At 46.2% G+C, this 12,086-nt stretch overlaps 1 protein-coding gene across 1 annotated transcript; it reads right to left on the bottom strand.

Moving 5' to 3' along the window:
• Positions 1 to 4,777: 4,777 nt before the first annotated feature.
• N7506_005674 (uncharacterized protein) lies at positions 4,778 to 10,809 on the bottom strand (the record flags this gene model as incomplete). The annotated part of the gene is made up of 6 exons (XM_056954967.1): positions 4,778 to 4,900; positions 4,976 to 6,148; positions 6,202 to 6,385; positions 6,437 to 6,509; positions 6,911 to 8,724; positions 8,774 to 10,809. 6 exons carry the CDS (start codon positions 10,807 to 10,809, stop codon positions 4,778 to 4,780), a joined length of 5,403 nt encoding a protein of 1,800 aa, XP_056811944.1.
• Between the last annotated feature and the right edge of the window lie 1,277 nt (positions 10,810 to 12,086).

Genomic DNA, 12,086 nt, shown 5'->3' with positions numbered 1-12,086 from the left:
TCGATCTAGTAGCTCATTTCGATCGGCCAAAGCAAAGGCATCCTCATCCTCTGAGAACACATTGTCAAAATGTATGCCACGAATACTTGCTTCGGCTGTTGCAACTCGATCTAGACTTCCTGTTAATAAGGTACAAACAGTTCCAGGGCGTAATGTCTGGCGATCGCACTAACCTAGCGCATTTCCAAATGCATGGTATTTGTACATTTCATGAACAAGTCTTATCACTTGCTTCAATTCAGGCATTGTATCTGGGGCGATGATTTTAACGTCGAAAGGACGCAACGCTCGTTGTTCTTTCAGAACTTGTTAGTATTCGTGGTTATATATTGTCGCCTTGCATAATAAAGAATTGGTTGTAGACATACCGTCAGGAAAGATAGATTGCAAAACCTCGAAGAAGATGTTATGAATTGCCGCACCTCTTTTTTCGATAAAGGATACTTGGCCAATAAGTGATGTGAAGTATATAGCAAGAGGCAATCTCCAGCGTGGTTCAAGATTTTGTACAATCTCTTTGACGGCCTTTAAACGGTCCTCCAAATCGGCTGAAGATGGGGTATGTAGATCAGCTGATTGCCAGATACTCCCACGAAGACGGAGGACCTCTTGTGGCCAGATCGGTCTTCCTTTATTAAATGGAAGATCCTGGAATTCACGAAAATGAGGTTGCAGGCGACGTAATCGGTCGTGTTCAAAGAGGGACTGGGCGCAGATTACTTCGCATTTGCCCTCAATCTTCAGCGATCCTTGAGAAAGATATTCACCAAAGTAATTTTGAGTTTCGTTGCGAAGGTATCGTAAGCTCTCTAGGTTTTTTCTGTATGGGTGATCGTCGGATTCCCAAAAAGTATCAATCAGATCCAAATCGCAAAGAAATGTGCCTTTAGGAAACTGTGTCGTATCTATCGCATACAACTTGATCTGCTGTAAATCTGATCCATCCCTGGGGTTCAAATGCCGGTAGTAGATGTACTGAATTGCGAAGAGCAAGGAGCTAGTCCATGAGACGAAATTGTCCCAAGTGCCATCCTTTGGCCACCATTGGAGATGCAAGTTGAGTGTTCGGGCTATGGTGATCCGTTTCTCACTATTCAAATTTAAAAACACGTCTTCCATAGAAGAGCCCTGATTCTGAGATGCCGACTCTGAATGCACCCACGTCTCATTTGTTGTTCCGACGGAATTTGGGGAGACGACACGAAACAAGTAGTGAGGAACATTATCTAAAGCAGTCGGCACCAACCCACTACCTACTTGGGGTTTAAAAAGTAATTGTTCCGATTGTTCAGATCGCCCACTCAAGTGAGTGTTTGCAAGAGTATCTGTCAGGGTTTCCATTTTGAATCTGGCGATGCTTTATTGCCGTTGGCGGTCAATATAGAGCAGGGGGCAAAAGTAGTCGAAAGTGGTAGTGTTGTTCTTCATAAATAGAGAAGAAAGACAAAAGAGAAGACGACAAGGAGAGAAAGAAAGCCAGGTTTTGGGCGGGGTTGATGTCAGATGACTTGATCCGCATGTATCCAACCAGCAGTCCGCACAGAAGATTACACCATCTTACAATGACTCATCGAACGCTGTCATCCAATATCGTTGAAATAGTATACGGACAAATAAAAACTGTTCACAGAAGGGGGGGGTATGTCACGGCCCACAAACAAACAATAAGTGCCTGGAAATGTGTCTATCTTCGAATTTCCACTCTAGGGCGCTTCCTTCGGTAAGTATGATCTGCGCAATGCCGGAACCTGTATTTACGGCAATTTTGGTAATCTACTAGAGATACATCGAAGACAACAGGGTGGGACCGATCCTGACCCAATCGGGTTTAGTAGCTTATGGTTTCATGGTTTTGGTGGCACATTCATTCAGTTTCAATTTTTTTCTATCTCATAAAATATCATATCGTGACTGCATAATTACATTCTGTTGACATACGAAAGTAAAAGATTACCATTTACAGTGGAATTCGAAAACAGACTACCCCCCAAGTCACACACACTTCCTTTCCCAGCACCCCACTTGATGACACTACCGTATCAGTATGATCTGATGTTGCATTTTATCACCCATTAAACTTCAAAACTGATGTTTTGTAGCTAAAGTCTCTTTAGAAAAAGCTCGACTTAGATGAAGTTTAATACTTCCCTCGTCAGAACGCCGAGGCCTTTCGCTAGAGAGATTGGCTTATGCATAAATGATTTTATGGTAAATGACAAATGTGAATGATTTATGCAGCAAAGATAGATGTCCAGACACGGATGAAGGAACTTGGGGATTCTTCTAAACGATTCTCGCACAAGCCTTGGAATAGATATTCATAGTGAAACAGCTCGGTGTCATGAAATGTGGCTGGGCATACTCCTGTGTTTTGTGACATAGGACCCATGATATCAGTTTCTGGAGTCTCGACATTCTCGAGAGCTAATTAAACACTGTTTGTGCTTATCGGATAAAATAAAGTCTTTAGAATCAGATTGCAGCAAAGAGTAATGGTGTTGTTATGTTTATTAGGTCGACCAATGTTTTAGAACTTTCTTTGTTGTGTTCCAGAGGTTTTGATTGATTTAATTCTTCAGGGGGATATACGAGATTATATGTACAACAATGAGCCTAGACAAACTCTAATTAACTTGGTTATCCGTCCAGACACCTTGAAGTTAATGCGAAAGGTGCGATCACTATAATTTTTTTTAGCGTTGCCTTCAGCTTCTAAAATACTTCATTGCTCATGCTTTCTGACAAGCCCTCGACGAGATGCAGTTGATTAAATGCGTTGGAAGGTCGGGACGCTCGAGGAATGGTTTTAGACATCGACCGATTTTGTTACCAGAAACCCTCTCCAAAACCACCCGCCATTCGTTCGCTGCCAAAGAATTGCGAAAACCTCCCGGGCTCTCCTCATATTAAGTAATCTGTTGAAAGGTCTTCCATCTGTAGGTCTTTGATCCATGGAAAGTACTTTGTTCAAGGGAACGATTGAAATAATGCTGATGTGACGCATTACTATTGATTCCATTGCCGTGTAAACTTCAGTGCAAATTACATTTCAAATTTGATTCTCACTCATCTATTCTCTATATTAGCCCAATGGGTGGACGCCAATCAATGGTGATCTCATGTTCAAGAAAATACAGAAACCTGGGTGCGCGACTATTGACCAAAAGCTGCACATCTGATACATCAATCAAGCTGACACATTAAAGATCGATGAATAAGCTATACGGTCCTTGTCGAGGCTTTTACCAAAGCTGAATACTTTCAAGTGTGAATTTATATCCCTAGGAGCATATCTTTGTTTCCCAGCGACATTTGAATGGCTCTTGAGAATACTTTGTGGTTCTCCCACGAGATAAATGAAAAAACACAGAAGTCTTGTGAGACCTCTTTGTAACGTCCGACGAGTAGCACATTGGCATCTTAGTGTTGCCTAGTGATATACTGAGAATGGCAAACTTCTGATAACCATCATGACGTCATGTACATTCAGGGTCCAGGAAAAAAGGTCATTTTAGCCCGCCCTCGCTATTTGCAATCACGCGCAGCGGTTTTATACACAATTTGTCTGTTTTCTTTATATCGAAAAAAATTGCGCTAGCTTGATGCGCAATTTGGGGATGCATATTCAATCCTAAGTGCAATTTCCGGTTGCTCAAGCCGATCATTACATATTGGAGTATTCATTGTTGTTCATGAAGGGTTCAATTGATTGGCCCACCAGCTGCATTTGATGCTAGCTCCAACGTATCCAGAGTTTGGCTCTGATTTATATTAGAGGCCAAACATTGATCGAACACTAGGACAGACGTATGTGATAATTCCGGACCACCCTGAGCCTGCTATCAAAAGTCAATCACAGGCGATGGTACTTATAGGCCTGGTACATTCATCAAATCCCTCTAGTTACTGACCCCAATAGAGTCGCGCTCTCGGATACTACAACAAAGAAACCTGATCACAGTCTACTGAGCTTACTTAGTCATTGGGAACTACGGTGCACAGACACGACTATATCTGGCGGCTAGCAATCGACCAATCCCAACTAGTAAAGAATTTCCAAGAGCTTGGCTGACCTTTGCCCTGGTACCCCGTTGGGGGCATTGTCTGGGCGCTTCGTACTTTGTTCCATCAAGTCGGCGACGGGCTCGGTCCCCATATACTCACTTTGGACAAGGACAGTCAACTCAAAGTCTGATAGCTGAAACATACAAGCCTAACGCAGACCAGGCATAGTATCTCTAGCCGTCACGTCTCACTATACCTCGCTCACCATTCCTCTCATCATATCTGGATCTCGCAACTTACTCTCAGTGATCCAAAGGTTAGATTCCATTGAACTGGATACTCGTTATGAACACGGGGCAAAGGACACCATGGACGACCGCCTACTCAATGTCTTTTTTTGGGATCTCATTAGCTCGAGCATGTAATTCGAATGTGGCATTGGCAATATGGGCTATGGTTGAATTCCTCCTGGAAAGGGCTGGCATGTACAAGCCGATACCTGGAGGTTTCCACGAACCGCTTTCTCCTAATCCTGGAGCATTCAGCTGGAAATATTTCAAGTCCTACAGCGTGAAGAAAGGGTATCAGAAAATAATCCACTGATTGTGGTAATGAAGTGTCCCGAGGTCTCACAGAAATGCAAAATCCAGCTAATTAGAGGAGAAGTAGGCACAGCAGTCCATTAAACGATCACTACACAGAAAGCAACAAGCACAGCAATGAGAGAAATAGCTAGAAGCAGCAGCATGGTGTATCCATCTCGTTTTGAGATTTACTCCATCTCCGTTGCTCGACTGACGCCTTCAACCGCCATGTGATTGTGCCCACCAATCGGTGATCCACACTCGGGACACCGGGCTTGCTCCATTGGCATACCACACTCCCCAATGGCAAACTAGAGCAAAGATTTTGAGTTAGACTGGGCCTTGAGATAAAACATGTCGGTTCTAGTAATGGGGATTTCACTCACTGGATGCCCATTGGCGCAATTGTACCAATGCCCAGAGTTCGTTGCCATTCCGCCTCGTCCGCCGACCATGGCCGTTTTGATCGCTTGAACTTCCTCTAAAGTTACCGTCTCATACCGTGGTCCCTCATAGAGACGAACCATCTCCTGGACTTGTTCTCGAAGCTCGGGGCAATTTCCGATCTCGTCGCAGAGATTCAATGCGGTGGAAAGTAAACCGCGAGCATTTTCAAGATAATTCACGGGCTTTTCGAGGCAAGGTACTTTTTCTGAATCCCCACTTCCAGTCGGATAAATTCGAGAATGATACCAATTTAGCTGAGATATCTTGGCGAACGAAATAGTGCCTGTGATAGCGATGCGTAAGAGACTTGCTTGATGGGCTTGAGTGATCAAATCTCGGCACTCTTCCAGCAGTTGAGCTAATCTCAATGATAGCCCCGGGACTTCGAGCACTGGATCCATGGTGGAACCCTTGCGCGAGCCTATCAACTTCATCGTATCGCTCAACTCCAGCTCCTGGATCTTGATCTGAATGAGTCGAGCGCTGGTGGTAATTTGATTATCGGGATCGTGGGAGGCGATGGTCATCCCTTCCATGCGCGCCGAAAGAACGGATATATCGCCTTTTGATCTTTTTTTATAAATGGAAATTGCATCCATAAGTCGTCTGATTGGCTGATTCTCGGCTCTCATAGTTTTGCTGAGAGTTGAAGCCTCCGCCCCTAGACGCTGACAATCCGCATATCGAAATCTGAGCTCTAAATGAGGGCTCGACGTGAAGAATTGTGTCCGCTTCAAATCCAGCCCCTCTTCAATGTCATTGAGGCGCGATTCCAGTCCTTGGAGCTCAGCAATGCCCTTAGAGTGGAACCGCTTGGAAATTTCGTCCATGACAGCACGGTTGATAACACGATTGTAACGTTTGGTCACGAATTGTCGAATGGACTTTTTGCAGTCCGGACACGATGGGACGGCACTCGCGAAAGAAGAAGAGGCTTGGAGACCGTCGAAAGTGCCATGTTTGTCTCTCGTGTAAGCTTTGTCCATACCAATAAATCCATCAACCGATTCACTTGTGAAGAAATGGCCGCATCCGAGCACGATGATGGGAGTCTCATCGAGGTTGATCTCAGAGTATGTCTTCCACTCGAGGAAATTAACACGGGCATCTCCCTTATTGCCGCAGTTTTGGCATAGATCGTCGGGACAATCTTCCCCGCAGAGACTGGGGCATTGATGACCGCAACTGAGAGCCTCAGTGCATCGCTCATCACACGGGAGTCGATTGCACGGCGCAGCGCAAGGCATCGAGCATGAGCCTTGGTGAATGCAGGACCAGGTGCACCTCTCAATGCATGGCGCACATGCCGTCCCGCAAGTGGAATCACATGTAGAATGTGAGCATTGAACCTGTGCAAAATATTAGAATTTCCGAAAACGAGAGTTTTTGATGTCTCTCACCTCGCATTTAGCATCACAAGGACGGCACTTCTCCCCATCATGACACGTCTTAGGACATCGATGATTGCAAATGCTATATGGACGGTCACAGATTTTTGTGCGACTGATGTGCTTGAATAACTCGTGTTTCATCACTCACATCATCAAGACAATTCGCACAATCTCCACTGCACTTATGACCACACGCGAGAAGTTCCGTGCATGGTGCAGGGCAACGGAAATCTGATGACATGATGTCTTTGAAACAGCTCACCTGAACATTATGGCCACACCTAGGAATGATCTTTCCAACCTGAGCGTCACACTTGAGGCTTCCTAAGTCGGACAATTGGTGGCAGAGGATGGTCTTTTTGATATGTCCACAGAGCAGCTCTACATCGTGAATCTTGGTCAAACAAGGGCCACAATCCTCACCACAAACCTTAGGACATTCGTGCTGGCAGCTCGATCGAATGCGAGGGCAAGCCTTCTCACATGAGAATCCATCATGCATGAGCGCCGAGTGGCACATAGCTTGGCACTGGTGCCCACATGGCTCGAGGCGACGGGCACATGGGAGACTGCACCCCCCTGCAGGACTTTTTCGCTCAAAGTCATGGGGTTCGGAGCAAAAGATGGGAGTTTCAGGATGACGAGGACAGCAGAGAGCCAGCTCCGTGCCCACAGCACTTGCGCGGGCAAGTTGAGAGTGGACATCCGCCCACATTTTAACATTGAGGTATGTTGCGGAGTTCCCAATAATGTACATGCCGTGCTGGGCTCGGCTCAGGAGTACGTTGATGCGATTTTGAGTGCGAAGGAAGCCGACTTTGTGTTGTGAGTTACTGCGAACAAGAGAGACAATGATAACCTTTGCCTCCTCGCCTTGGAAGTTGTCTACTGTGGCAAGACGGAGCGTTTGAAGAAGCGTCTTTTTCTCGATCGATTCCGGGTTCTTCGATTCGACAATCCCAGTGCCATGGTTCTCTATCCCATCCGCAGCCAATGTCTCCAAGTCCCGCTCGCTTAGACAGACCTCGAAGTCATTGCTGAGCGATGCTCTGAGCTTTCGTAACTGTCCCGTGTATGGGGTTAACAGAGCAATGTCTGTACTCGTATACTCTCCTTGTCTAACGAGATGCCGAACCATGGCGGTTGCCATATCGACCTCCCATTGGTTGCCATGAGACTTAACACGGCTGCCGTTATCTCTCGAGTCTTCGTCGTGGCGATGATCGAGCCAAAAGAGATTGTCACGCATTCCCACAACCTTCGGCAGGGTCATTACACATTCATGATCTTCGAGGCGTGGGTAGACACTGCGAATAAGCTGCGAAATCTCTGGCCTCATTCTTCGCTGTATGTTGAGTTGTGCAACGGGGACTGGGCTTAGACCTGGCTCGCCAACAGCGCGCCGTTCAAACTGACTTCGGTCTAGCTGCCATTTTTTCCCTGAGGACGATTCAATACTGAGCGAGTGGTTTTGAATCTGCGGCCGCAGTTGTCTATGATCCCCAATCTGGATGAAGTGTTCAACACCAGGCATTAAAGCCGAGATAATGTGGGCTTCCATCACCTCGGCGGCCTCCTCGCATATCATGGCCCTGACGTTGATACGCCGTAGGGTCTCAACGTGTCGTGCAAGTGCGGTGGTAGTAATTCCTATCACGTCTGCTTGAACCAGAGCTCGGCGGTCAATCTCCTCATGAACAGCGTTGATGTCTCGGCGATGGGACATTGCCTGATCAACAGCCTCAAAAAGTGAAGCAGCCCCAGCTTCCTGCCACTCTCTGAACCAGCTGTTTGCGAGAACTTGGCGATCCGACATGGTGAGAGTGTGAATATCTCTATTTGCAGCACGTGTCAGTTCTTGCAAGCGCACCTCGTTAATTCCATCGTCGTGATTATCTTCCTGTGTCTTCATTGACTTTAAACCGAGCCAGTTAAGAAGTACATCCGTTCTGGCTGTTGTAAATCCCTCTTCGTCCTGTTTTTCAAACTGTCGATGTATGCCGGGCCATCTGCGTCTCAAGCTAGGCTCTATCGCGTTCCAAGATAAACCTTTGTGGGACTGGTGGAGAGGTTTCAAGCAGCTTCCAGCAGCATTCATGCAAGAATCAATAGCTCCATAGGACATGCCAAGTGTTTGAGATTCTACTCTTGTCTTCGCAATGTCCTTGCTAATGACCCGAAGGTTCTTTCCTTCGAGCTCAGCAGCCTGACTACGACCACCAATGCGTATGATCTTCTCGATCCCAACATCAAGAAGATGTTTCAGGAACTGGTCTAAGGCATGGTTGGTATAACAGCTATGCCCACAATTAGTTGTAAATCGACGTATTATAGGAATTTTCTCACATCACCATTATCGGGCCGAGATTTGCATCGCGCTTGACCTCGAGGAGCGCCTGAACAATCTTCACTCCCAAGTACGACTTTCCAGTGCCTGGCGGGCCTTGGATGAGGGCATATTCTCGAGTGAGAGCCGCGATAAGAGCCTGACACTGGCCATAGTCGAGTCCAGTCTGATTTTCCAATCTCAAGAGGTCGATAGACTCCGGGGCTCTTGGGTCCAGGGCGGCGCTCGCAACTCCCAGCTTCGTGATGGAAGTCAGTGGAAATACAAACCCATTTCTGCGTGCATACGCCGGTGGGGGTATTATATGACCAGCTCCGTCATTTGACCGGCCTGGCAGGATCCACTTTTGAAATGATAATTCTCCTTCGCGTTCAATTCGCTGTAGATTCTTCAGAATTGGCATGAACGTCGCAGGGATCATCCCATGGAAGTCGACGAGGATCCCAGGAACCTTCTTGCTGTAGAGATAGCTCAGGAGCAGCAATTCCGATTGTTGAAACGATGCAAGCTTCACTGTGATACTGGACGCGAACTTCTCTGAGACCAGACTGCTGCTGTTCTGATGCCCTCGATTCTTCGAACAATTTTTTTCAGTGACCTCAAGAAAGATGATCCTTCTGTTCGTTCCTTGCGATGGCAAGAAACACACCGAGCTCCCCTGATCTAACCGACTGGAGCCTTGCCACCATATGCACTGCTCGCTTGAAGTTTTCTTGCGCAATTCTGGCGGTGGATGGAATGATAAAGTTGCTTCAAGCTCATTTCTCTCATTGATAAAGACGTGTCGGACACGTGCCCCCAGGTAGAAATTCGCCCCATTGGCCTTACCCAAGCGGTGGAGGACTTGGGTCAAATCATTCTGTTGCAGGAGATCTCTGAGGACATCTTTGGCCGAGGCAAAGATATCATGGCGTAAGAGCCGGAATGTTGAATCAATGTATCGCTGCAATGGATCGGTCAAAATGTGGGACTGGAGGAAGTTGGTAGAGGGTAGGTATTCTGTATCACCGCTCAAAATCTCCCCATGGGTCGGAAGGATTTGAATTCGAGAGATCTCGGCTAGGTCATTGTCGTGTCTTCCACCAGGGATCTGCAAGTCCATTGGAAAGGACGACATGACCTGATTACTCTTCGGGGAAATGTCTTGTGGCTTTGGTGCACACAGACTGCGGTTCGCGTTGTTGACCAGATTTGTCAATATTTCGGTTCTGCTCTCAATTCCATCCAGGTCGGCTTGGGAGCTTGTTTCGGTGATCTTGGATTTCATCGCGTGGGTGAGGTCGAGCAACCGAGGAAGTTCGGCGTGGAATCGAGAATGACGGAGCCTTGACAACAGCTGGTAAAGAACGTTCAATATCAAATTTAACATACTCAAGGATACCATTGGGGTAACCTCGGTGCTGTCCTGCCAAGCCATCAACTTCTGGGAGATGCCTGAGAGGTATGTGATTGCTCGATCTCCATTGGTACCACCGAAGTATGTGTAAAAAGTGCCAACAAAAGTATCAACGGAGAGACAGCTCAACAGAGAAGCATGAGTAATGACTTTCAAAAAGGCCTCGTGGTGAGACGAGATCTGATCGAAATTTGGTAAAATGTCCGACTGAGCAGTTGCTAGGATAAATGCAAACCCTCGTAACTCATCGTTCACAAGATCTTTGGCGAGGAACTGATGATCCTCGGTACTTCTGCTTTCCAAGATTTTGAGAGCCCCATTCCAGAAATCGGCCAGAGTATCATTTCCCCTTTGAATATGACCGGTTCGCACGGGACCCTCACGAAGAAGTCTTTTCCAATCGAAGTATCGATTCCGAGCCTCTGGGTTGGCAGGCGTTCGTTGGTTAACGGCCGATTTTGACTGGAACTCGGCGACCCCGGCCATTTGATGAGAGTATTTGCATTTGCTACCATAACGACACCTTCCGCGTTGAAAATGCTCGCAAGGTGATGATGCTTGACTGTAATTTCTTTTGTTGGAGGATCCCCCTCGATTGGCCATATAGCCCCTGGATCGCTTATCATTTCCACGATGCATTGTGGGAGTTGCTGAAGAACGACAAAGATGGACCGTCCAGCTGTAAGTGTCTTCAGAACAACAATATTTTATGACCCAAAGCTGAAAGACGTCGGTGGATTTTGATTAAAGCTGGATGTGAGGCTGGCGGCGATGTGGCAGAATGGAAAAACAGGCTGTAGAAGAAAAATTCAGGTTAAAGGTGTACTTATCTAGAAGCGGGATCGGTACTTACCCTCAATAGGGAGCATTTCTCAAGACAGCCTTGTGGAATTCGTTCTGACCCACTAAACCCACGCAATCATATGCTGGACAGTCCCAAAAATGACAGGTCACTAACACAAAGCTGCAACCAATGAATATAGGCATATAAGTATTCAGTCCGTCGGCCTGCTTGTCATCCTTCCATTCTGTTGGAGCACCTGTTTTGATGGTATTGTTCTGTCATCCTGATACGCACTACTCATGCATTAGCGTTAGACCTGTATCTATATTATTGGATTGTGACCCACACAGCTCCCCAACAATACAACTGCCTTACGCATTCTACAAAACATTCAACGCCAATTAAATGGACAAGGGTTCCGAGCCGCAGTGCATATTAGACTGCAGTCGGGCGCAGCACCTGCAGCTACCGACCAGCATCAAATGCCAGCGCACAACGAACAACACTTACATCCGTGGCGTCAGTCTAGACAATCAAAATACAACTAAAATACTATCAAAAAATCAAGTTTTACTCTGCATTTGTTGGAAATACTGTATCCCGAACTATCCTTGATACGGTAACATTGAAGTAACTCAGAAGTAAGGGTTTAACGTCAATACATTGATTTACTCGAGAAGTCTTGAATTATACATATCGTTGCTAAGATCGAAGGTAATCCACGAGGTTGCGCTTGGATGGTTTTATTTTTTTGAATACTAGAACAAGACGTAATGGAAAGACTTTGTTGAGTTGGAAATTCACAGATGTCAACTATTATACAAGAGAGATTTTCAGCCAAAACTAAGATCATGGCTTATTTATTTGCTTTTTTATTATTGAAAGAGCTACCAGGATACCAGTGCCAAATTAGAAATATGTAGCTATTTCAAAAACATTCGGACGAAATCTAGAGATTGCGACCCAAATCTACACTTGAACGGGCTGTCTCCAAGTGTATTTGGGGGGCGGGGGCGGGGGGTTTACTTATAGCACGGGGTTTGGTCATCTCGTAGAGGAAAATTCAAGATTACTGCGAGTTGAGATAGTTGAAGTCGGTTATAGAGCTAGGATTCACTGCTTTTCAGTAATA

This window comes from Penicillium brevicompactum (genome assembly GCF_028827555.1).
Source record: "Penicillium brevicompactum strain IBT 35665 chromosome Unknown utg000004l_segment0_segment0, whole genome shotgun sequence".
In the NCBI taxonomy this organism is placed as follows: Eukaryota; Fungi; Ascomycota; class Eurotiomycetes; order Eurotiales; family Aspergillaceae; genus Penicillium; species Penicillium brevicompactum.
This window is presented reverse-complemented; position numbering and strand designations above follow the sequence as displayed.